Source organism: Sporothrix schenckii, assembly GCF_000961545.1.
Source record: "Sporothrix schenckii 1099-18 chromosome Unknown Cont49, whole genome shotgun sequence".
NCBI lineage: Eukaryota > Fungi > Ascomycota > Sordariomycetes > Ophiostomatales > Ophiostomataceae > Sporothrix > Sporothrix schenckii.
The window spans coordinates 2,131,156-2,156,733 of record NW_015971150.1 but is presented as its reverse complement, the minus strand read 5'-3'; the positions used below and the strand labels follow the sequence as shown (position 1 = coordinate 2,156,733).

Sequence of the window (25,578 nt, the reverse complement as noted above, 5' to 3'; positions counted from 1 at the left end):
TTTCTTTTTTCCAGCGCATTCCCTTGCAGAAGTCCTTAGACATGGTGCTAAGCGAACCTGCAATGTTCCCGTCGATCACTGGTATTTACTACAGAGAAGAGTGGCAGTACCGACTGACGATCAGCGGAGATTCCTTTTCTTTTCTCCTTTTGTCTCTCCTGCTCAGCTTTGTTTCTGCATTTACTTCAATTCCAGTCACAAGTCGTCCTCGACCATTGCCGTGGTAATGATCTCAAGACAAATGCAAAAAAAGGGCGCATGGAACAACGCCCACCGCTATTTAGTTGTGAACCGTAGTGTTATGTCCCAGTCGTTGGAAACTGTAGACCATGAGCACAGTTCTATTGTCCAATCCCGAGCTCTGGCTATGACATAGAAATTGGAGAAATAGTGACAGTAAAGGAGTGCGGCGTCAAGGGAGATATATCCCATAACGCCATAATGGACATGAGGTCCATTGCGGAAGTCAAAGGGCCAGCAAAGCACATCGTACGGTATGACCATACATGGCCACCGCGGGACATTGTTCGGTAGAGACAGGTTGTGCAGAACAGCGGCGAATTTGTTTTAGGGTTTATTTTTGTGCAACAAATGGCGCTTCTACCTCAAAAATAGACTGACCGTCTACAATGATCATGAGATCTAGTGTGGCGTGCATGTCTAAACTCAGGCCTTGTGATTTGTTCCATTTTCTTGTCGACAGGGGAGTCGCCGTCCTCGGAGCTAAGTCCGTGTCAGTTGGTTCTCGGGGTCCATCCTCGCTGCTCATTGTTTTGTTGTGCATAAGTACAAACGGATACGGGGAAAGGCGGAATGGGGAGAAGGGAAAGCGGCCATTCGCCGGGCCCAGAAACGAAACAACCCCGTGACATGGTATGAAAAAAGAGAAAATGATAACAAAATGTGGATTGTTGCTGTCAGTAAAGGAGCCACAAAGTAGGAATCGTACAAGGAGCCCTCTGGAAAAGTAAACATGATGGAATGGACCGGACAGGTGATGTAGAATCTATTCCAGTTGCGCTGTTCTCCGGCAGGGTGCATCAAAACACCACAGCCTCCATCGTTGGTCGGTCCCGAGATTTGTTGATCTCAATTGGAGTACCCAGTAAGTTAAAGCCCACTCTCAAACCTTCACCGGGGTATGGGCTCTGTGGTCCCTGCCCAGCGGCTGCTGCCCCGAACCAGACATTCTATGCTGCCATACTACATCGTCGTAATATGTCGCACATGTTTCGGTCGTCACTCAGGTTACTTTCGCCGCCTCATGTTTGCTTCCATTCTTTTCTTTTTTTTCCTCGCTTACATCTTTCTTACCACGGCGACCACTCAAGTCACTCCTCTGCACCGCACCAATATGTCTTTGAACAGACACAAGAGTCGGCCAGAGATTGGGCTTGCCACCCATACCCCACGCCTTGGCTTCCATGTTATCATCCCCATTGGTCGCACCAGCTGTAACCGAACCAAGCCCACCAGAAATAAGGACTTTTGTCGACCAGGGTGGTCTGTCACCTCGCCGATGGTTGTGTTGGAATGCCCGCAGGGCTTGACCTGGTCCCAAAAGCGTGGTTCTCCCGGGGAACTGCCTCTGATCCCCTTTCCCGTCCCCTGCAATCCCGTCGACTCTATTCTGTATTTGTCTGATTTATGGGTTGTTACGAGCATCCCATACGGTCGTAGTCTGTTCTGCTTGCTTCATTCGTAGGGGAGTGTCCGGTAACACGACAGACATTCTTCTCGCCCATCCACGATTATTGACCGCCACATGTCTGGAGAGGCACTTATCTGTACACCACTCCCTCGCATTTGCTTTATTCTTTTATATTTTCGTTGCTCATCTCTTTTCTTTTCGTATATTGTCTCAAGACGTCGGCTATGACGATCGCTGCACGCACATAAACCCGTCCAATGAGCAGCTGCGTCCGACCCGCGCTATAGCCACTGTTTGCCTAGAGAATCTCACTATCAATCCTCCCATCTCGTCGTCCTACAATCGTGCCTACCTGTCAGCCACCTTGTACCCCTCACGATTGGCTAAATAGTAAGATACAGAGTAGCGGCGGGTTTCCTTGATTGGAAGCCACCCGGCCGCCCCTTCAATGCCGTCGGAGGAGCAGCAAAGACGAAACCAAAATGCGACACTTGGTCTCGTTAGAAGTGAGGATATTTAAGTTTTCTCGGTATCGCACCCGAGTGTACGACACTTCACTTTGGTTGGCCTTTGGTTGACCTTTGGTAAACCTGGAAATGAACGACAATGTAAGATAACACCATGGGTCTGATCTTTGTTCCTTCTCTCACGGTTTTCTTTCTTGGAGAGGTTAAAGCGCCACAAGAAGATGAAAGGCAGTCTCCCTCCCACTTCCATGCGCCGCCTTCCCCCCCTCTCCACCCACACCATCCCTATTTCGTGACCTCGCTTGGAGCGCATGCCCATTCTGGATTGCATCTGTGTTCCAACCAAACTGTACCCAGCGGGTTCCCTCACGACGATTGGCTAGCAATGGTGCTTCCGGACGCCACAATTTTGGTTCTCCGCTCCCTTTGCTACTCGACGCCCTGCTGTCCTTCGTTGCCCCAAGGGAGGCTGTACGAAACATGTTGGGTTTAAGTTTGCAGCGGGTCGCGGGTACATCCTCCGTTGCAGAAGTGTGTGCTCTTTTCCGGTAACGAGTACTTGCGCGGCTTAAACCTTTGAGCAGATGTGCCAGGACCGATGATAGAACAAAAAAAAAGTCAAAATAATCCCGCCATTGCACGGTCGCTGTCAAATCCTGGCGATCACCTGGCCTTGCATGCACCCAAACCATACGTCGACCTTGGCCAGGTTTTCAAGATTCTACGAATGTACACGACGAGAGCTTTTGGCCCGGATAAGGAGTGTTTTCGCGGCCCCCTATCTGGCAGCCCGTTTAAAGTGCTGAGCATGCTGTCACACAGAGATAAATAAGGTCTGATGCAACCAATAAACACTTCCGGAGTCCATGCGTTTGCGGTCTATTGTGCCGTGTTACAGTACATTGTTCCGCCTCTACGTCTCTTCTGTCGGTTGAGCATGCAGGCCGCCGTGGCTCGAGTATCGTGGAAAACTACCGAAACCCCGAAATCCAGACTCCAAACAACAATCCTTCAGATCCTGATCCGTAATTACCATGTCATACTCATCAGCACACTTGCCCGTCTTCAGCGCTCAGATGACCTGTGACGCGCTGCGATTCGCCGTTTTTACTGCTCCGCTCCGGCATCGAGATACGAATTACACACACAAAAATCCCACCACCATGGCACCAGGACGAACTGCTGTTGTCCCAAACGTCTGCGCCCCACTGTCCACGAATTGAGTCGTTGGGCTTATTGGTACGGACTTTGGTGTTATTGGTGATTGGGCGGCAGCTCATTTCTCTTTTGTCTCGCAATGCTTCTCGTGCGTGTCTCTCGTGCTTTACGCCTTGCCTGTCGTACTCGCATCTTTTGGGGTCAGGCTCCTCCCTTCGTGCTTGCCACCTGCCACCTGCCACCTGCCCCTTTACTGGGTTTCGTGGAACGATCGCCATCGTTCCTTCTTTGTTGCGAAACTAGCAACAAGAGCGATGAAAAGAACAGGAAGGAGCAATTGCCTGTATTGTGCAGCAGCGTCCGAAGCGCTCTGCACATGTATGCTGCAGTCGTAGACGACTACGATTGACCTCTGCATCTGCCCACATTCCTGCCTTCAAGGTGCATCTTCAGCGTGTCGCTCGCGTCGCTCTTGCCTCATCTGGCTCGTAGCAGCTGTGCCCCGTGCATGCCAAACACAGCCGTTGAGCCTCTTTCCCGTTTCTCCCTTTCTGTGTTTCCAGTCGCCCCTTTCTGCCCTCCCCTCTCTCTCTCTCTCCAGCAATTCATCCCTTTTGCATTCCTCGCATCGCCATCGACATCGTCCCACCCCCCATGCATCTTCATACCGCCAATCTTTCCTCACTCCTCGCCTCCGCGTCCCATCATCGACTTCCCGATCTTTGTGTTTCAGTCACACCGAGCTCAGCCTATCTATCACAATCCCTATTGCCGGGTCTGTCCGACCGCCTTTTTGTTATCCTCTCATTCCGCCCTTTTTTGTTTCTTCTCTTCTCTACGCCCCCTCCCTCAACTGGTACGCTGAAGCATTTACGCATCCAACAGGCTTTGTATTCACAGGCTGTCCCTTTGACCTCTTGTCTGTATTGTCATTGTCGTCGGCAATTGGCAAGCAAACTGTACACTGTAAGTTTCAATATGAAATAGCGACAACGGTACCCAGGTTCGCATTTCACATCTCACAGCCAATTCTCAGTCTCCCATGTTGCTACCCACCGCTTCCCCTGTCTCCCTGCAGCCTTCCAATTTCCCCCATTTTTGGGGGTCCCTTCCGGGTCCCCTCCTGGTCGACCGACCCGGCGTCAAGCCTTTACCCGTCGTAGCCATCCTAGCCCCGAAACGCTTTCGCCAGCTCCACCGTAGAGGACATGTGCATATCCAGACGATGTGTATTACCATGTCACTGAATCGTTAACATTGTGAACAACAATGATGGAGCCGCCCAAATACGGAGTGCTTCTGGTCTATGCACTGCCCACAACCAGAATGTTTTCCAGGTTTATCTCTTCGACAGTGAATACAACATAAAAAATAGAAAGAAACGTCTTGTCCCATCACCTTTTCAAGAGCCACGCCTCCGTCGTCCATGGGGGCTAGCTCTGGCCTCTTCCGCTTCCTGGGGGGTGTCATTGTCCCTCCACTTTCCACCCATCTCCACCGAGACCCAGATATCCACACACCCGTCCACACACGCCCCCTTGTCTTTCTCAAGCTCGCGGCCTGGCCTTTCACCCTTTTTTGTCTACTCATGCCCTGTCTCTCCTTTTTGACCAGTGAGTAGCGTCTTCTAACCAGGTGTTTGTCAAGTATTATCCCATCGAGTCCCAGCACTGCTGCGGCCCCACACAGACTACGAACCTTGTCCTTTGGGCCTCCAAAAGAATCGCGGAGACTCGCTGTAAGCCTCGAATCCCAAGCGAGAACGGCTGGGCCTGAAAGGATCGTCCTCCCGACGACGGCGGGATACTACCACGACCAAACCACGGAGTAGCCAAGAAAAGAGGGGACCACCGACAGAAACACGGCCAGGCGTTTCTTCTCCAGTGAACGAACCTTCTTTCTTTACCTTGTTGGTTCCATCGTGCTGTCTCCGTCTCTTTTCCTTCGCAATCTGCATCGTGCGTTTGTCAACACTGCCGACTTTACGACGTTCTTGGCCTCGACTCCCATCTTTCAACTGTCGACACTGAACCAGACGGCTACGCCTCAGACGCCAACGCTTTCACTCAGGCCTCTCGTCGTCTCTCTTGAGGTCTTCCGCTCGTCCACTCTTTCACTGCCACCAACCGCATTCTGCTTTCCGTGTTCTTGATCGTCCTTCTCACCACATTTGTCGTCTCCTCCTGCCAATCGATCGTTATTTCGCACGATCCACCTTGCCGTGTAACACTCGCCTTTTATCCCGCCTCTTTGTCTTTTTCTCTCTCACTCTCTCACTCTCTGTCGTCTCCTTCTCTGACGCCCACCTCCTCATTTCCTCTTCTGGCTTCCCCAAGTGGCACAATCGTATAATCCTGTGTACGCCGTCCTGCGTCTCCTGGCGCCTGGCACTGGGCCTCTCCTTTGTGTTCCCTGTATCCCGTACACCTTGCGCCTTCGCCCTCGTCTTAGACAACTTTCTGTTTCATTCGCTCTCTCCCCGTCTTCGGTCTTGCGTTCCATCGTCTTCGTCGTCTCGTTTTCTTTCACTCGTCCGGTCCATGGTGTCTCGTCTTGTGAGCATCAGCATTGCTCTGGCATCACAATCGTGAACTGTTCGGCCAATCACCAAACTCGCCGAATGGGCCAGTAGCGACAACATGGCCAAGTAGTATCGAATACCCAACGGGCTGCCCGAAATTGACGACACTGTTGTCGTGAGGCCGTGGGCCCCGTCATCCCCATCCACATTAAGGGATGTTCGGACAACCACGCGGCTCAGGCCAGCCGCCGCCGCTGCCGCCTGATGATGGCGATGGCCGCGGCGGCGACCTCGACAACAGGAATATTCACCGCAGTATACCAATAAACAACGACCCAGGAACCGTCACCGGCTCCGAAGCCGTCGACACCGACGATGCGTCGTCAATGCCGTCGTCTTTTGCTTTACTCTCAGCATTGCGGCAACGCAACTTGCGCACATGGCCGCGCCAACGGCGACGTGACTCCAAATCGCCTCGTCCACCATCAAAAACGCAACCACAAGGACAGTCACAACAACAGGAACCCATCTCATCATCAGCTTCAACTTCAACTCTACAACAGCATACGCCAGACTCATCACAGTCTAGGGCTGCACAGCACATCCAATCGCCACTCGTGTCCTTGCTTGCCATGCCGCCAGCAGGCTCCGCCTTCTTGCACCACAGATCCCAGGCTACGAAGCAGCCGAAACAGTCACACCAACGGCGACGAATGCCGTACCCACTCAATGCCAACGCGCAGGAACGCTCGCCCTCACATTCGCCGCCGTTGCTGTTCTCGCCGTCCGCATCGGCTCCGTCTGTTGCGGAAACGCCAAGGGAAGTCGAACAGCTCGCCGGCGACTTCAGCCGCCACCATCTCGAGCATACGAAGACAGCCAGACCCTGTAGCACTAGCGGCAGTATCAAGACTAGTGTCAGTGGAAGCGGACGCGGAAGTGGTATTGGCAGCGGAGGCAGTGAAGGCAGCGAGCTTTGTAGTGGCCCCGGAAATCGATATGAAAGCCGATATGGAGACGCCCTGGCTAATTTCAGCCCTGGCATGGCCGAGTTCCGTCTACGCCGTGGTGGCAACGAGCCCGTCATAGATCTCGAAGTCGACATGGACCAGGATAATCGAAATGACGATGGTGACTGTGTGATTCGGCCGCCGTCACCATCGCCCTTAGAGTCAGCCTCCCAGCGCGGTCCCTCGTCGTATGCGCCTAGTGTGGATATCGATGCCGCTCCCGTTGTTCCGCCCGGCTTGCAGCGCATGCGGATGCGCCAGACCGCTTTGGCCGATGCCAGCGTGCGTCATCTCAACCTCGACCTGAAGCCGTTTCCTCGGCAGACCGACCCCGAGACCGACGTATCACAAGAGCCGGAACCAGAGACGGTACCTCCCGCAGAAGCGGCACCACCAACAGCAACATTAGCAGCAGCGCAGGCGGAGCAAACAGCACCGGCACTGGTACCAGCTGGTACTGGAGCGGCAGCTTTGGCGGCAGCATCGTCGATTGAGTTGGGAGACGACAACTTGGCACCGCTTCCCCTCGAATCCATGGCTATGCTAGCACCATATCCGCAACACTCGTTCCACCCTCACCCACAGCCCTACGCACGCTCCTACTACTCACAATCACTGTCCTACTCCCACTCTCTGCCACAATCGCGCCCTCACTCCCGTCAACCCTCCATATCCGCATCAACACAAAGCGATATCCCGCCCCAGCACTCCCTTCCCTTGTCACGCGAAGCTCTCACTATGCCGCACTTGGCTCCCCTGCACAACGATGTTCCGTCGTCCGGCTACGATATGAAGGGCTGGTTGAGTTCCAGCAGCATGGTCGAGGCTTCTACGTCGCTTATCACGGGTACCATTGACAACCACAGCGAAACGATTGCAATTGATATGGTTGCACATAAGACCGAGGCCGACTCTTCCGTTGTTCGTAGCCCACATGCTATGGATACACGTGTTGAAGATGCCACTTCCAACAATGACCAGCGCAGCGACTACCCATCTACTGAAGCATCATCAGCAAGAGAAACAACCCGAACCAGCGAGCGCCTACAGCCGAGAAAACAGTTCTACACTGCCTACCTCCAGCCACACCAACTTTCCTTTTTACATAGCAGTGACGGGCCGAACCCGCCCATGGATACGTTAGAGGCCGACATGGATAAACCCAATACGGAGAGCATTACTGACCGCGTATCCACAATTCCGGAAGAAGCTGAGGGCGTGCAAACACCTGTATCCGGATCTGCGTCGGGCTCGGCCACTCTCTCGCACGCAACTAATCAAGACAGCGCGAAGACCACCACCCCGAGCGGCCAGTACATGCTCCCCTCGCAACGTGTGCGGCTGATCCAAATGGCCATGGCCCGTGAGGCCGAGCGGGTTCGGTCGGAAAATTCTGCCGATGGTAGCTCGACAAATGGCTCGAATGTCATAGTACCGACCGACGACCGGATGGATGTCGAGATGGCAGACCCAATCGCCATCGAAGCGCAGGCTCCGTCTCTCGGCCTTTCCTCCAACATCAACAGTTCGCTCATTGGATCACTGCCACCACTATGGGACCCGGATCAACCCGAGTCCCTCCACAAGTACATAGGACCCTTCCGTTACCGCCTGTCGTCCGAAGTGGCCATGCGCTGTACGAATCTCGTGCACAACAAGCCGCGTATGCGTCGGCGGCGACCGCCTGGCGATGGCAGCGTGGCCACCAATGACAGCAGCAGCAGCCTTCGGGGTGGCAGCCACAAAGACGGCAGCGGTTTGCAAAGCGATCAGCGCAGTGAACGGCGTAGGGAACGCCATCGGGAACGAGCTCGCAAACGCGAAGAGGGAGCAAACCGTGATCCAAACCGAGAACGAGAACAGGATGCGAACCAACCCCGTGAAAGCCGAGAGAGGAGAAGCAGGACAAGTCAAACCCGCGAGCACGCTCGTCTGGCCACAGCCCACTCCGAAGCTCAGAAGCAGTCTGTCCCACTAGAGAAGCCCTCACCACCGCCCGAACCCTTGGTACCGCCGGTCCCGGACCCAGCTCTCATGCAGATCGAGCAGCCTCAACTGCAACAGCCTGAACAACTGCAACAACCGACGCAGCAGTACCTGCTTCCTGTTTGGGCACCGTCCGCTCCCGAGTCTATTGATGTGCCCACCGACATGTCTTGATTTGGCCTTGTCTTCACTTGCATCTTGCTTCAACTTATTATTTTTGACTTTTTGACGACGTTATCTTCTGGCGTTTTCAACCTTTTTTGTGACGACCGTTTCGGATATCCTACTTCGGATACAAAACAACAGCATTTCGTTTCTGTTTTGTTGATTTACATTTGTTGTCAATTTATGCACTTTTGCAGGAAAACTCGGTTTGATTTTCATGCAGTTTTGAGATTCTTCTAGAAAGGTGTTCACCATAGTGCTCATTTGGTGCTGTTGACCAGGCGTTTCTTTGCGTTATCCGCTCTGCTCTTTTTACTTCAGCTTACATTCTCCGCGTGGGACGATACCCTTATCTCTTTCTCTTTCCCGTTGCACCATCGCATCTATTCTTCCTTTTGTTCATTGCCCTTTGGACCTTCTTTTGTTGTCTCATTCTGAGTCGCTTCGGTCGTTTGTTTTCTTGGATACCTGGGTTTCTTGGAAGGAAGGAAACAGGATACAAAAGGCTCATTGTCACTCACCCTCTGGTCTTGAAAATCAGGGGAATTGGTTTGATCGTGGCTTGGGTTGATGGCTCAGTCATAAATGCCCACTCTAAAACATCTCAATAATATTCAAGATTCAGAATACCATTAAACCAGCCTCCACGCGGTGCCTTTGCCAATTGGCTCTCAACATACTGACTAGCAGTTAGGAGAAAGAGAGAGCACTACGAACTGACGAGTGCTGACAATGCCTCTGGGAGGACGTGAGGAAGTGGTGTTCTACGGCGACGGCTAATTCATTGCCCATCGTACATAACCCGACCGTGCCCTCGCCCACACCCACGGCATCCTGGATGAGGCTACATATTTTCACAGACCGTACCTCGACTGGGACCGGCAGCCTCAACGTCATCCCCCCAACGACCAGCGAAGTCATGATCTAAGCTGACTAGAGCAACGAAAATGTTCTGTGCCGTCCGAAAACCAGCGGCAAGCGGCCTTGATGTATGGAGCGCGCCCATAATGACACTCGGAGGAGTCCGAATACCATTGTACATATTGACACTGCATTTTGGAGGGCTCTCCGTTCGGAGGACGGTTCAGGAAGGTAGGTGTATGGCGCACTCACGTCTCCAATCTTTCTCTCGATCCGGATTACCGCCGTGCGCTGCTGCGCTATACGTCGCATCATACGGAATACATGGACCTCCCTCCCTCCTCTTGAACAACCCCATCTCATTCTCCCGGCTTCCTGATACGGACGAGCACGATACGCAACCGACCGGGCACGCTGGCGATAGGCTGCTGCATACCTACTTCAGGGCACCGGATATCCATCCAGTCAACTTGGCAAGTGCTCAGTGTGGCTGCTGGTCAGTACTGAAAAGGCTGGGTTCAGGACAGGGGAAAGGCATGCAAGGGGCCTCGACACCCTGCAGAAGCAGTGGACAACAGACAGGCCCGGGCATCGGCAGATGGGATGGCACACTTTCTATTCTCGTCTTTCAAGTCCATTTTGACAGGCGTACGTTTTTACTGTGACAGGCACTTTTGACAGGTTCCCACACCTCACGTCAATTGACACTCCTCCGCCTCCTTCTCTATCTCTCAGTGTGTGTGTCTGTTCGTTGTATTGCTTCAACAGTTTTCTCGCTTGTGTCTCCTCTTCCGTACAAACAGACAGTCGATTGCCCCTCCCTTCCTTCTCGCTTCGCAGTTGTGCAGCACATAAACGATGTCCTATTGGTCTGGGTACTTGTTCTGACTATTCTGGTCAGTCGCGACTGTTGTTCGCCTGGTCATGATGGCCTACAGATTTTGTAAAGCCGGGTTTAATCCTTGTCGGGCTTAGTGTGGTATGAAGCCATGTGTTAGAACCGGGTTTACAGGGAGAGAGAGGAGGGAGGAGAGCGAGAAAATACAAAGTACTTGTCTACAAGCCAAGTAGCAGTGAGACAGGCGTTAGTGTAGACTATATCTCAAAAAGTCTCCTTGGCCATTGTCTCGTTTGTTGTGTTTAAAGGAAAGGACGACAAACCAGGTACAAGGAACAGGATGGTATATGCGGGACGACGTGTGCAATAATAGTCAGTTCGTGCATACGTGCCGCGACCACGAAGAGCAAAAGAATGGGACGTGGGAGAGAAAGAAGGAATCGAAGGCTCGGAGAAGGCGAAAGGAAGGAATTGGAAGGTGGCCGTGGTACAGGGGTGGTTGGCTGTCAACAAAGAAAAAAGGAGGAAGGGGATGCAGGAGAAGAAAGAGAACAAAAGAGGAGGAGTGGGAGGAAGCGATGCGGACAAAGAGAGCTATGCGATGTTGTGGGGAATAACGGTGTGTGCAAAGTAGCGCCGAAGCAGACGGCCAAAAATAACAAGCGATCCAAAAACGACGCAAATAATGATCTCCACCCCTACGCAGAGCCCCCTCGTGGCTCCTGGTCGACTGCAGCAAACAAAGAAAACATCATACGGTATACAGCAGTGAGAAGTTAGTAAATAGAAAAGAGGGGGGGTGGCATAGTCAAGAAGATCTGAATGTCAAAGTAGGTCGGAGCAGTAGTTCTCGTGGGACCACAGCCTCCCTTTCTACTTGTGGCTGCAAGCTCAAGTCGTTCCAGAAACGCCGTAGAAGTGATTTTCGTCAGGGGAGTGGAAAAAGAGAGGCGGTCGTGGTGAAGGAGGTTTTGTCGATGTCAGGGTGACGCAGTAGAAGTAAGAAATCCAAAAAAAAAAAAAAAAAAAAAAAAAAACCGAAACTCAACATGAAATGGCGGTCGTCTTGTTCTTGCGGTATGCTTAACAGTAATGCAGACGTCTCCCCTATCCTGCCAATCGTGCCGGCCGGCCATTGGCTTCCGTAGTCATATTTCTCTTCCTTTTTTTTCTTTTTCCCCTTAATTTCTCATCATCTTCTTGCCACAAAACAAATACTGGCGGTGACGGCCTCGATAGCAAGGAGCAATATTCCTCCGCCCTGCTTCTGCCTACCTGCCTGCTTCTAGATTCTTGCATCTTGCATCCTCTTACGTCGTACATCTTTACGCATCTGTGTGCAACGTACAGCCCTGTCCTGTCCTTTCCATTCTTTGTTCCTGCGAGTCACTTCTCCGGCCTCGTCGTTTTTCATAGGGCAGACGGACATCGGATAATGCACAAGTTTGCAACTTGGACAAAATAGGCAACTCTGCCAACCTCAATCTCCCCAGCCACCTGGTTACCTTCGTATGGATAACAACAGTCAACAGACGTTTTTGTCTCTTTGTCTTTTGTGCGACGTACGGCCTAGAGATTTCCAACAGGAAAGGAATCTGCGTCTGCATCTGCATCCTTCATCTACACGGCACGAATGCGAAGCAAATCATTGCAAACACGGGCCCCCCTTCGGTCATTGCTCTCTCTATCTCGCCCTCTGAAAAAAGTTCAAAAATACAGTCCCTGTGCGTCAGGTATCCGCCCCGAGGAGTCGGGCAGTTCGGTCGCGAACCTATTGTCTTCGTACCCGGGGTCTCGGTAGATATGTTTACTGCAAGGAGTGAACGACACTGAAAGGGGAAACGGAGAAGAGTGAGAAAAAAGAAGGCAAAACGAGGAGGAAACAGAAGGAACAAGAACGTCAGAGACGAGTGCAAAGGATAATAATGAAAACAAAAAAAAAAAAAAGGCCGGCGAATATAGAAACATGAAGAGAAAGAGGAGACAGAGGGCACAAAAAGAAATGAAAGGAAACAATCAGAAATACCAGCGGATAGGACGGGAGGGAAGGAGAAAAGAAAGGCCACATGGCTCAAGCGGCGGCCAAACATCAGCGATCAATCATAGCTTTAGCCTCAAATCTACATCGTTTACGCTTTCCAAATTCGTTGTCAGGCATCGAAAGATCCCATGTACTTCACGCCGTCCATGCCACACAAGAGCCAGCCCTGTTTGGCAAGGCGACAGTCACTAGGAACATGATCGAATATCATTTGCCACGACATATGTCAAACGGTCTGCCAACAACAAACAAAAACAGCCCGTCCACGCTATCAAAAGCCTCAACGACTGTCGAGATACAGGTTGTTGGCTGATCGTCTGTTGGGCCCAGCAGCACAAGGTCGTCTGATCATCCATTCAGGCCTTTTTATCATTCTTTTTTCCTTCTTTCCCCCCGTCTCTGTCTTTTGCGTTTTGTCTTTTTTGACTTTAAACTATCCATCTTAGTCTCACTTGTTGCATTGAAGCAGGCCGGACAAGGATAGTGTTGAGCTGCCGTCAGTTGGTGTACTAAGGATCACATCTCCGGATCTTGGCCCGTTTGGGTTTGGCGGCCACAATAAGTAGGTTGGCGTTCAACCAAAAGCAAAAGAAGACAGGCCGGAATACGACAGCATGAGAAAAAATACTGCGTATGACAGAATTACGACATGTAGCGCACAAAAAAGCATTATGCACACAAGCTCAAAATGGGGTTAGTGCCGTCTGTTGGTTCTGACAGTTGCACTCTGGTCGAATCTGGCGCATAATAGACATCATGGTAGGCACCTTTTTGGCATATCCTGGGCGTAGTTGGGGGTGGCGGATGGCAGTTTGGCTTCTGACAAGATTGTTGAGTGGATGTGGGACAGAGGATATGACAGGGTGCACTATCCGAAAGAGCGGAGAGCATAATAGGTGTCGGCTGGTAAGATCAAAAAAAAAAAAAAAAAATACTCGACGTACACAATAGCTTCAGGCCACGTTTTGAGCTAGTCATCCATTTGCCTTACCCCCAGTTTTTATTCTCTTTCGCCTTTACATGACGGTACGGCAGATTATCTTACCTTTACCTGCCTAAGACGGGGAACGGTGAACAGGGCCTGGAGGCTCTTTGAGGCGCGCTTAAGCGGCAAACGGCATCAAATAAGTCTAAAGACAAATTCGACGCCAAATCCAAAACCAAAAGCGCATCAATCGACGGTCTGGCGATCCAAGGGCTCACTTAGCTCTAGCCACACGGCCGTCGTTCATCATCCGCTACGAGCAAAGGGAGGTGGTCAACTCCGGCGCCAACACCAATCATGAGCCAAAACACGACGAGTGAGCAAGAATAAGTCAACCGTTGAGGCAAGTAGGAGATGGCGGAAATCTGCCAATAGTATCGGAGGAAAATATAAAATAAAATAACAAAAAAGAGGGCGGTCCATTGCCCAATGTGGATGCATTGAGAGGGTGGGCATGTCGGTCTGCTTTCCTTCTCTTCAGCAAGCGACTTGTCCATCACATCTCTCTCTTTACATTTTTCTCATCTGCCGCTTCGTGAAGATGGGAATAATCGTCCCTCGAGAAATACATCTCTTGCATCTTCTCAACATCATCTTTCGTATTCGTGCATATGTCTCACTATCGCCCCCAGTACAACCCGACGTCGTATTTTGTCTACCAGCAGTTCAGCTGTATAGGGAGAAGACTGGGGACATATGCCTTATTTTGTGCCATGTAAATGAGGACGCGGTATTACTGTGTTTCGTACAGTCTTAATCTTGTATATTCGGTTCCAGGAGACTTTCTTTTTCCCTTTTTCAAGGCACCCGTTTTTACTTGGAGTTATTCACCGCCTCTCTGTGGTGGACTCGACATTTGCACCAGCATACTGTATTATTTATGGCAGGAGAGGACACTCTAGTTTCCGTTGTCTTTCCCCTCTTACCTTCTTCCTCGACCTTCGTTTACTTCGCCGGCTCATCTGGTTTCCTTGGCCTCTTATTCGTCGACTTTCCTCTAGTAAGGCCGCTTTTTCTTTTCTATCGTCCAGCGCCTTGCACTCTGGTCGATTCAGCCCCCTGTTCTTTTCAGCCTCTTGTATGCTCAAATTCCGGTAATATTGCACCCCTCCCCTCCCCCATGTCCGGCTTTGTCTGCCAAGCCACAATCCGGAGCTGTCAAAGACAACTTGGTCAAAGGCAAAGAGCAAGCCAGAAGGCTGAAAACATACTTTGTACTTTGTATCTGTCCGTTGTTCTGTCTTTCTTTTCGTTTCTGTTATTCTGTTCTCTTTGACTGGAGTTGTTTTACCGTTCTGTCCTCTTTGTTCTCTTTCTTTTTATTTCTTTCGTTCTTTTTTTGGCATATCCTCTCACCGCAAATAGGTCTCAATTGTTTCCTTTTCAACAGAAACAGGACACACCACTTGTACACTCGCCTGGACACATTTCTTGCACTCGCCTACCAATACCAACTGGCATGCTGGACTTGTTGACACGAAAGTCCATAAGTACGAGGCAATCACACTATGTAGATGAGGAATGGCCGCCCCACTCTCCCTGACCATTCAGCCAATCGTATTACAGGGATCAGTTCATGACCCATCTTTCTCTAGAGCCAACAACACAACAAAACTCACACCGTTCTTTTGCAGCGCCCATACGGCATGGCCAAAATACAGTGCTGCTTTTTCTTTGCCCTGGTGTCGTGCTTCTGGTTGAGTATGTGTCGATACTATTTCGATTGTCGCTTCGCAAGATTTACGGCCTTCTCCATCGGGTTAAGCTGTAGTGTTGCAAAGTCAAGGCACACTTTGGCCAACGTTTTGCAAAATCAACTCGCACTAGCAAGTGCAGAACTAGTCTTCAAACATTGATGTAATAAGATGTGCGGCTGTTTGCTGAAAGAGGCTTGTCGACTGAAACCTCGGGTGATTTCGCCGGTCGTTTTGGCCTGCTCTGGCCCCATTTCCAGCAAGATTGGTGCACGTCAGAAATGTAAACGATTGCCTTGACGACGCCGTTTCGCCGTAGAGTTCCTTGTGGCCGACTGCCCTCTTCCATACCGCTACTATCAGTGCGTGTTCTGTCGTGTAATTACCTACTCGACAGTTGAAGAACCAAAAAAGTCTCCTGCCTCGTCCTGTTGCCGTGCCAGTGATGCTGCAGTCCATTGTGATATTTTGTTGACAGCGCTGGTGAGCAGACAGACTGAGTCGGACACTTGGAAAGCATGCTCTGACTCTGATATACTTTGTTGCTGATTTGCTTCTCTCGCCTTGATACTTTTCTGCCTCACAAAACTCTCCTTCTCACCGACGTGATCGTCTATTATGGATGTTCTTCGTCTTCGTCTCCGTCGCGATTGTTAGAGCCTTTCAAGCATCAATTGACTTCTACTGCATTTTCCAGCCAGCATTGACACACAATCTTTTCAGTCTTCAGCTCCTCTGCACTTTCATCTTAATTTTTATTTTTATTTTTTAAACTTATATTTCTTTACTCCTTGAAACGCCATCGCTCCTTCCCATACAACATTATTTCCGTTTCAAGTCGAGCTGACCAGTTTCCCACGACTACAATCCCCAAGTCACCACCTTCCTTGTCGTACACAAAGGAGTCAAAACGAGAAACAAGAAACAAGAAGCAAGGGTGGCAGGAACGACCAAGCATCGACGCCAACGGTCATAAACGGACATCACGGGGGAAAGCACAATCGAACGGTGCTCTTCAAAACGGGAAAGTGCCCGCCGATTCGACCGAAGAGGAAAGACCAGCTCGACGTGTTCTCCCTCTCCTTCTGCCTTTTGCACATCGTCTAGAACGTCGCTCCTTCCTATTCACAACAGCCCAACAAGGCAGTCACACCAGGCAATAACGGTGCTTTACTTTTTCGGGACAATCCAACTCTCGCGGCCTCACAACAAACCAAACAAAAAGGCAACCGAAAAACAAACCCAGGCCACAACACTCCGCAAGTCACGCCGTGCACGTTATACCTCGACCTCTGGAGATCGTCAACGGCCTCCCCACCGAAGCCAAGTCGAGCATCACCACCTGCTTCGGCCTCTTACAGTTTACCCTTTCCCTGATCGTCTATCCCTGCGCAGGGACAGACTAGTCTACGTCCACACCCACACACTCCAGACAAGACGTGCCCCGTCTGCGTTAGACTGATTTGTCTGTCAAAGTAGGCGATAAAGACAGGCTGAGGAAAGGACTGAAAGAAATTCTGAAAGAAAGAAAAATCGTCAGTAAACAAGACCACGCGAGTCGAGAAAGAACGCGGCTGCCAAAAAAAGACCGTCCGGGGATCGCCGTTGCAGAAGCAAACAAAGAAACCCGTCTGCATCGTCCACATCGCCTGCATCGTCTGCTGTACTGCGGCTACTGCGCCTTGCGACTGCAACTACTGCAGGTCCGTGAGCCTGATTGGCCGAAACGGGAAGCGTACGGCCAGTTTACGTCGTATTCCTGGGCTTCTTTTTTCTTTCTTTTCTTTTTATCTCTTTTTTCTTTTCTTTTTTGAAAGAGAGAGAGATCCCCATCTCGTGACAATGGACGCCCAGGGCCACGCCATGGACGGCGAGTATGACCGGCTCCAGCAGCTCCAGCAGCAGCTCCAGCAGATGAGCCAGGAGGAGATTGACGAGATGAATGCTGTTCTGATCCAGTATCAGATGGTCCCGGCCACTGGTGAGGGAGGTTTTGAAGGCGACAATATGTTCGGAGACGACCAGCAGCAGGCACAGCAGCAGCATACACAGTACCTGCAGACCATTTACCTCCAGCAGCTGCAGGAGCACAACGAGCAGATGCGCCAGATCCAAGAGTCGGTCACTTGCAGCCAAGAGCAGCTGGTCCATGTCCCTCAGGCACATCCTCAGGCACATCCCCAGGCACATGCCCAGTCACACTCCCTCGTGCACCTGCAGCAGCCCTTTCCCCACGACGCACCCCCCCTTGGCGCCACGCCCCAGCAGTTGCACTATGATCTCCAGCAGCAGCCTCCTCAACAAAGAACACCCGCAGTCACCTGGCCCCAAGGCCATGCCGGCGTTTCTGATGCCTCTCTCCCGATCGGGAATGTGCCCGCTAACCAAGGACAGACGGCCAGGGGTCGCAGCCACGCCAGGATGGCCTCTACCTCGACTACTAGTGCCGCATCTGCTCGGCCTCCCTCACAACCTGCGACGGTTGAGTCAGTAGCAGCAACAGCCGCGCCAGCGACAGCTCCGGCGCCAGGAAATGCGCCAACCTCCAACAGCAACACCACAGACGACGACCAGCTCCTCCGTCTCCAAGATCTCTCGATCATGCATCGCCCAGACGAGGACATTGCGGCCACCGCCTCGTCCATATCGTCCATGACCAGTTCTGTTAGCACTGCGACCATAACAGGCCAAACAACCTCTGCCTCGCCGTCTCGTTCTGAGGCTCCCCAACTTCTTTATTTACCCTCTAACCCCCCGCCCTCATCGCCGTCCCGTCCTGCTCCTTCTTCCCATTCTTCCCATTCTTCCCATGCTCATCCCAAGCCTCATTCTCCTTCTCATTCTCACAATCTTCAACAGTCTGCTCATCCCCCTCTTCCTCCTCATCCTCTTCACTCTGCCCAAGTTGCTCGCACATCGCCGAGACACCCCCAGCAGCCTCTGCCCAACTCCCAGCCTCTCCACCCTCATCCCAACCACCGAGCATCTGCCTCCTGCTCGTCCCTGTCTGGAGACAACATCCCTCTGCCTCCCCCCAGCCAGCCTGCACTCTCCCCTAGGAAGCAACGCACGGCCTCGTCCTCACCCAAGAAGACGGGCCGCTTTGAGAGCATCTACGCAACGCTCCGCAACAAGGCGTCAAACATGCGTCGCTCACGCACCGCATTTATGCATGAGGCCGTGCCACCTACTGTTGCGCCCATGGCCACCCTCAACGACGCCGGCATGCCGGAGCTGAACAAGAGCCACCACGCTCACTACCGCAGCCACCGCTCGGACAACCCGGAGTTTGACTTTGACATGTCGGCCGCACACGCCGCCGCCTTGGGCAGCTACCCGCCCACACCACCACATACCGGCACGGCATCGTCTCTGTCCTCCACATCGTCGACGTTCTCTACGTCTGCGTGCTCTTCTGTCGCCTCGTCCGTCGCTGACGGCCCCCAGTTCCACCGTCTGGTGGCTGCACAGTTTCCACAGCACTCTTTGCACCATCACCACCAACTGGTGCACCATCACCAGAACGTCAGCGAAGAGGACCTGCACCCGGCCGAGATGGCCACGTTTGTGAACGGCCTGGTCGACGACCCGTTTGCGGATACCAACGCTTTCTTTGGTGGAGGTGGTGCCCCAGGGCCCCAGCCGCACCCGCAGCATGCCATGCTTACTCTGCGCCCGCACGTCAAGACGGAATATCCGCCACAACAGCAGCAGAAGCAGCCGCACCCGCACCTGCAGCCGCCGCCCCCCAGTGGCGTGAGCAGCGCCTGCTGGCCCTCTGTGACGCCGTCAGCGCCCATCGGCAGGACTTCACCACAGCACAACCAAGACGAGGACAACGACATCACGCCTGTCACGAGTGCCATTAAAATTTCTGGACAAAGCACGGGACACGGCCAGTTGGTCTCGCCGAGCGCGTACCTGGCAGACGCCACGGCCCACATGTCCGGCTCCAACATTATTGCGTCGGCCAGTGCCACAGCTGCCATGGCTGCCATGGCAGCAACCGTGGAGGACGACCCCTCTGCTACGGCAATGGACACCGATGAAGACTGGTGGCAGCAGTCCATCGTTGAGTCCGCCGTCGGTGACCCGCTGGAGCAGGCCAGTCAGGCCAGCGACGCCGACACCCTCTACACCACAAACGTCCACACTGGCTTCCCGCCCGGGTACATGGCTACCAACGCGCAGGCGTTTGATGTCAATGGCAACCTCTGCTACGGCATGCCCGACCTGGCCACCAACGGTCTCATGATCCACATGCCGCCTGCGGCCGGCACCACCACACCTGGCAGCCAGCAGAACCAATACTACTTCCCGGGCGTCACCGGCGCACCACAGGGTACAGGCTACCCCCCGCCTCCGCCGGTTCCTGCTACTGAGTACGAGCACCGTCATGACCACCGCGCTACAGCCAACGGTGGCAGCCGTCGGCCCAAGCCGCGCGCCCCTTCGGCCGGTGCCCGTTACCATGGCAGCCGTGGCGACGGACTGCACTCTCCACGCAAGCGGTCCAGTGTCAACAACCTGCCCAAGGTCAGCAGCGGCGACGATGGCTCCGGCATGTCGGCCGCCGCCATGACCGGACCCAGCACGCCACGTGGCCATCAGCTGGGCCGCCGCTCACACTCCATGCAGGCACTGCCGCGGACATCACCCACTCCCGGCAGTGGCAGCTTCAGCGCCGTGCCCAGTGGTGCCACCACACCCTCTAGCCATGGCGCAATCCGCAAGCGCCGGTCGGCCAGCAACATGCGCCGCGTGTCCTCCACGCAGGGCATTACCAGCATGACGGCTGCGGCGGCCATTGCCACGGCAGTTGGTGCATCCACAGTCGAGCCCAAGACGCCCAGCCGTCGCCAGCGGTCTACCTCAGTCGAGGCCAACCGCCCACGGTCCGCTTCTTCCAATGGCGGCAGTTGCTTTGTCAACTTTACGCCCAACGACCACAGCCTGCTTATGAGCGGCGTCGCACCCAGCGGCTCGTCCAAGACCAAGGCCCGTCGCGAGCGCGAGCTGCAAGAAAAGACCCGCAAGTTCAGCGAGCGTCTTGTGCGTGCCGTGGCTGAGGCCGGTGGCACCGACGCCGCCATGCGCCAGCTCGAGGCCGAGGGTCTCAGCGATCTTAAGAGCATTGCTCTATAATTGTAGCCTCTCGTCACCCTATTTCCTTTGCTTTTTTTCTATCTTTCTTTCTTTTTTCTTCTTCTTCTCCATCTATCTCTTCTAGATCGTCTTGTGCCTCCTTGCCTTTTCTTTTCCTTGTGACTACATTTTCCTGACCACTTTTGTTTGTACTCTTGGCTCTCGTCTCTTGTACCATTTCTCTGTCTCCCCCTCTCTCTTCTTGTATCTCCTTGTATTATGTGTTTGCTCTTCCTTTTGCCTGTGTACTGTATTTCTTAATGACTTGAAAACGACTGCGAATTGGCTTTTCTTCATTATCAACCTTCTATGTTGCCTAACTTCTCTAATATTTATCTTGTTTCCTATGTGTAAGAACAAAGTAACAAGCCCTGAAGGCTATTTGTTTTCCCAACTTTCCCTTGAACATTCCACCCCCGAAAGTATGCAATGAATAAAAACTTCCAAACTACCTCACAACTTACGTGTGTATTTCCGAGGCGGACTACAAAAATGTGAAGGATAAGATGTACTTTAGAACAGTGATTGATTCAAGTAAGAAAATAGATAACTAGTGAAGCGTGATTTGTAGACTGAAAAAAAATTGACTGATAGTAAAGAAATGAGGAAAGACAAAAAAGAAAGCACCGCAGATGCGATAATGGACGAGGTCGGTTGTGTACAGAGGGAATAGAGTAAGCCGTCCCCGATATGCAAATGGGAGGAGGCTGGGGGGATGAAGCGTGGTGGTGACAAAAGAAATACTCGAACGCACTTCCGATACAGAAGACAAGAGAATAGAGAAACAAAAGAACTACCCTAGGCTTTGGTGTCGCCCTCCTTTCCTTAGACGCCTTTTTGACATGCTGTTTATAAAAAGAGATAAAAAAAAAGACCAAAAGACCAATAAAATTTCAACAAGCAAGTGACTGGTCTGCCAAATGCAGACAGGCGTTCTTGCCAAGCACACGCTACCCAACAAATGGCTGGATGGGCCAGTTCGTCCAAGCACAATATCAAACAACACATCTGTCACAATGCTTTGGAGCTCTGTTGGTGCCGCTGAAGCGTTCCCCTCTAGTGGTCGTAGCCTGCACCACGCTGCCATGGGCTGGCATTGTTCTGCTGGCGGAAGCCTGCCGGGCTGGCGTTGTTTTGTTGGCGGAAGCTGGCAGGGCTAGGGTTGTTCTGCTGGCGGAAACCGTTGCCACCGTTCGGTGGCCGGTAGCCGCCCGCCGACAGGTTGGAAGTGGAGTTGTTGTACGGGCTCGGCGAACGACCGTTGCCAGGAACGGGGCCGTAGCCACCGTATGCTTGAGGCGCACCGCCCGAGTTCTGCAACGACGCGTGGCTGCGGTTGTCGGCAGGGAACAGGGGCATGGACGGGTCCACGGGCGAGCGGGGCGGGTCGCGGTACAAGTTATTGTTGGGAGCCGCGACGCTATTGGCCGACGCCAGGTTGGGGTCGGTGCGGCGGCGCAGCGACTCCGACGAGATGGACTCGTTGTCATCGTCCAGGTCAAGGTTGGACTTGTAGCCAGCCTTGTCGCCACGGGCGGTAACAGCGAGGGCGTCCAGCTCAGTCGTCGTGTTGAGCTGCGTCTGCGACTTCATGAACGAGGCGCGGTCGTCGGCCATGAACTGGTACCGGGTATCGGGGTTCTTGCGGATGAAGACCAGAGTCGTCGTCACAATCAGCATAATCAGCAGCACCAGGGCGAAGACGGCGTTCATGATCCAGAGAACGACACCCACAATGCCAATGACGAGGCCAGGCATGCCGAAGACGTCGGTGAAGATCAGCAGGAAAATGGCGTTGACAAAGTTGAAGACGCAAATGGCAATGTTGTAGGCGTTGGTCTTCTTGTCCATCCAGGGGCGGAGGACCGTGGCGGCAATCAGAGCAAAGGCCTCAAGCAGGATAAAGGCAATCGCCTGCACAACGCCCTTGGACTGGGCGAAGGCGACAAACATGCCCTTGACCAGAGTGTACACCAGCATGGGGACAATGTAGTAATAGGCCGAGGCACGGAACTGGACGTAGAGGAAACCCCACTTGTTCAGGGCCTGGGGGTCCGAGAACAGGATGTAAGCCGGGTTGCGGTGCATCGCGACGGAGCGGCGGGCGATCCGGATGACCTTGGAAGCGGCCCAGCCAAGCGTGATGAGCATGCCGAAGAAGAAGAAGACGGCCAGAACAACAATGGCAGGCGAGTCGACCTGGGTAAACTCCCACAGGCAGAGAATGCACATCTGGGGGAAGCCAATCAGCGTGACGCGGAAGAGGATGCCCTTGAGGACGGTGAACCAGCCGTTGCGGAACTCAAGGAACGTGTCGCTCTTGATCCAGCGCTGCTTGGCGGCAAGCTCGCAGAAGCCCTTGAAAGCAGCAACGCCGAGAATGACAACGACGACGAAGATGCAGAAGAAGGTCAGGCCCGTCAGAACCAAGTTCGTCGACTCAATACCGGCGACGTACGCGACGCGCTGGATACCGTACACAACGTAGCTACCGGAGCTGTTAACCTCAAGAGTGGAGCGCTTCGCAACGGCGTTGGTCACAGCGCTGACACCGGTTGTCACATGGCGGACCAGGCTGCGCGGGGCCATGGCAATGTGGCGCGGCATGTACGAAATGGCGTTTGGAAGGTACTGCGAGGCGGCATCCGCGAGGCTGAGCGAGCGCTTCTCGACCTGGACGGAAACAGCCGTGAGCGAATTGAACAGCTGGGACGGCGTGCCGCCCGTGGCACGCTGGTACCAGGTGAAGATGGTCTGCATGAAGCCCACACGGATGATGCCCATACTCCACTGGAAGTCCTGCGTCCAGGACGAAGCAGCAGGCGGCAGCTTGACACCCGTCAGACCCAGCATGGCCTGGCCCTGGAAGTAGCTGAAGAGAGACAGAGCGTTCGCGGCGACGTGGGACGCAGCGTTTGAGTGACCCAGGCCCGAGACAACAGCCGAAGACGCCAGAGCCAGGCCGGCCACGATGGCGGTAGCCCACTTGACGCCGAGCAAGTTGACCGTCTTGCCGTTGGAGATGTCGGCCTCGACACAGGCCACGGTCTGGCCGGCCTGGTCGCCTGACGTCATGTTGATGTAGACCTTGACGGTGGCGTCGAGATCCGGGAAGCTGTAAGCGATGCCGGGAATAACGTCGCTGGCGTCGGAGCCGACTTGGATGTTGAACGTCATGGAAAGCTTGCCGGCGGTCATGGGGCAGAGACCGGCCAGGCCGGCGTCACAGGGGTTGACCGTGCGGCGGATGAGCTGCAGACCGTAGGCGATAATGTTCACGTCGAACAGGACATGGCCCTCGATAGAGGAGACGGCGACCATGTTGACGCTGGCGGAGTTGTTGTTGGGCGTGAAGACGACATCGAAGAGACTGGCCGTGAAACCGGAGTTGGCCTGGCAAGTGTTGAGCGAGTTGGACTTTAGCAATTGGTCGGCCGAAGCCGCGGTGATGCTGAGCGCGCCGACCAAGGCAAAGAGGAGTGACCTCGCGGAAGACCACATGATTGCGGTTAGAGAGGGACCGGGCGGTGGTGGTCCTCTGTTCGATTTGGTTGTGGTTGGCGAGTTAAGTCGATGGATAACGAATTTACGTCTGGGAAATCATGGGTCGCTATTGAACGAGTCGTCGACGAAATCGATGCTGACGATACAAAAACGAGAGAAAATGTGAAGAGTTACTTTCACAGACTAAGCGAGTGTCGAACGATGTGCAGGACGGTCGATGGCAAAGACGACGAACCCACGACGACAAGCGAGGGAGGAAATTGACTGTTTTCAGGGGGGCGCGACCGCAGGCGAGAGGAAGGGAGGCCGAAGGGAGAGCCGGTTGCTGGCGAGTCGAAAACAAAAGTGAGAGCGGCGATTGCACCACAGATAAAGAGCGAAGGAAACGCGGATGGGAGAGGGGACGAAATCAAAGTGGTGATGGACGGTTGGTGATGATGAAAACGAGAGGAAGTGGACAATGACGAGAGGAAAAGGAGGAAAGCGAGAGCATGGACCGCCTCCTTCTGTTTTTCCTTTGTGGTATGGTGGTGGTTGGTGTCTGTCGCTGGCAGTGGCAGGAGCAAAGGGGCGTCAGAACATTGGGCAAGAGGGAGTTACGAGGGAAAAGAACAAGGACATGACCGGGGGCAGGAGCGACAGAACAAACAGGGAAGGCGAGGACCACAAAAAGTGGGTGCCAGTTGTATCTTACGTAGCCAGCGAGAGGCCGTGGCTACTTCTGGATTGGGACGATTTGAGACCTGGACAGTCGCTGAAGCTCGTACTCGGGCGGAGCGAAGTGGTGACAGTGCAGGAGAGGCACCTGGCACCAAACCACACCCAAGCGCACATAAGTCTGGGACGAGCAGGTCAGGAGAGTGACAGGGGTGTGGGCGCATCCATGCATGGACAAATGAAAGTGCGGGATAGAGGGGGTGAAGGGTGTGCCAATAGCGATTGGACTGGTAACAGGGGCATTAATGGCCGTCCGACGCCTGTAGAGCGTGGATAGCGTGCTGCTGTAGCCTGTGAAGTATGCCGTATCTTACGAATACAGTAATGCACACTGAATGTCCCCTGGAGCCCCTACTGTTTATCGCTATTAATGGTGGTGCCCGACCGGCGTTCCACTCACACGGTGGCCACAGGTGCTGGGGTACATGCCGCTGCTACGTCTGGTGTTACGCTAAATATGTACCATAACACAGTGTGCATATTTGTGGGGTTCTTCTTACCCGCAATAATGTATTCACCACGATTATTATGGGAGAGAGTACATCTTCATGCCTCTACTCCAGTATAGACACTGTGTGTCACCTCGTATTGAAGAGAAATCAAATGCAGCGCCGAGCCAGCCGGTCAAGGGCGCCGCATGGAATCTTTTCAGTTCTCGTTGCAATGCATCTCGTTTGTTTTTTTGCATCGACTTATTCGGGCGCGTTTGTCGTTTGTCATAATTCGTACGCGGCTGCGCCGTGTGCATTTCGTCCCTATTTTCGGCTTTGGATGCTGTTTCTGGATTCGTATTGCGGTCGCTGACGAAGGACCGTCTCGTAGTCGTAGCCTTGGA

General features: G+C 53.2%; 8 protein-coding genes across 8 annotated transcripts; 3 read left to right on the top strand and 5 right to left on the bottom strand.

Annotated features, from left to right (window-relative positions):
• Positions 1 to 1,243: 1,243 nt before the first annotated feature.
• On the bottom strand, positions 1,244 to 1,732 carry SPSK_05636 (uncharacterized protein; the record flags this gene model as incomplete). The annotated part of the gene is made up of 2 exons (XM_016732378.1): positions 1,244 to 1,630; positions 1,673 to 1,732. 2 exons carry the CDS (start codon positions 1,730 to 1,732, stop codon positions 1,244 to 1,246), a joined length of 447 nt encoding a protein of 148 aa, XP_016583215.1.
• A 589-nt stretch (positions 1,733 to 2,321) lies between these two features.
• Positions 2,322 to 2,600, bottom strand: SPSK_05736 (uncharacterized protein; the record flags this gene model as incomplete). The annotated part of the gene is made up of 1 exon (XM_016732474.1): positions 2,322 to 2,600. One exon carries the CDS (start codon positions 2,598 to 2,600, stop codon positions 2,322 to 2,324), a length of 279 nt encoding a protein of 92 aa, XP_016583214.1.
• A 564-nt stretch (positions 2,601 to 3,164) lies between these two features.
• On the bottom strand, positions 3,165 to 3,554 carry SPSK_05680 (uncharacterized protein; the record flags this gene model as incomplete). Its single annotated transcript, XM_016732421.1, has 1 exon — positions 3,165 to 3,554. One exon carries the CDS (start codon positions 3,552 to 3,554, stop codon positions 3,165 to 3,167), a length of 390 nt encoding a protein of 129 aa, XP_016583213.1.
• A 1,412-nt stretch (positions 3,555 to 4,966) lies between these two features.
• SPSK_05742 (uncharacterized protein) lies at positions 4,967 to 5,233 on the bottom strand (the record flags this gene model as incomplete). Its single annotated transcript, XM_016732479.1, has 1 exon — positions 4,967 to 5,233. The coding sequence occupies one exon, from the start codon at positions 5,231 to 5,233 to the stop codon at positions 4,967 to 4,969; it is 267 nt and encodes an 88-aa protein (XP_016583212.1).
• Positions 5,234 to 6,012: 779 nt separating this feature from the next.
• SPSK_04920 (uncharacterized protein) lies at positions 6,013 to 8,967 on the top strand (the record flags this gene model as incomplete). Its single annotated transcript, XM_016731680.1, has 1 exon — positions 6,013 to 8,967. One exon carries the CDS (start codon positions 6,013 to 6,015, stop codon positions 8,965 to 8,967), a length of 2,955 nt encoding a protein of 984 aa, XP_016583211.1.
• An 8,252-nt stretch (positions 8,968 to 17,219) lies between these two features.
• Positions 17,220 to 20,522, top strand: SPSK_04878 (uncharacterized protein; the record flags this gene model as incomplete). Its single annotated transcript, XM_016731639.1, has 1 exon — positions 17,220 to 20,522. One exon carries the CDS (start codon positions 17,220 to 17,222, stop codon positions 20,520 to 20,522), a length of 3,303 nt encoding a protein of 1,100 aa, XP_016583210.1.
• A 1,056-nt stretch (positions 20,523 to 21,578) lies between these two features.
• SPSK_04985 (uncharacterized protein) lies at positions 21,579 to 24,023 on the bottom strand (the record flags this gene model as incomplete). The annotated part of the gene is made up of 1 exon (XM_016731742.1): positions 21,579 to 24,023. One exon carries the CDS (start codon positions 24,021 to 24,023, stop codon positions 21,579 to 21,581), a length of 2,445 nt encoding a protein of 814 aa, XP_016583209.1.
• A 463-nt stretch (positions 24,024 to 24,486) lies between these two features.
• Positions 24,487 to 25,020, top strand: SPSK_05614 (uncharacterized protein; the record flags this gene model as incomplete). The annotated part of the gene is made up of 1 exon (XM_016732356.1): positions 24,487 to 25,020. One exon carries the CDS (start codon positions 24,487 to 24,489, stop codon positions 25,018 to 25,020), a length of 534 nt encoding a protein of 177 aa, XP_016583208.1.
• Between the last annotated feature and the right edge of the window lie 558 nt (positions 25,021 to 25,578).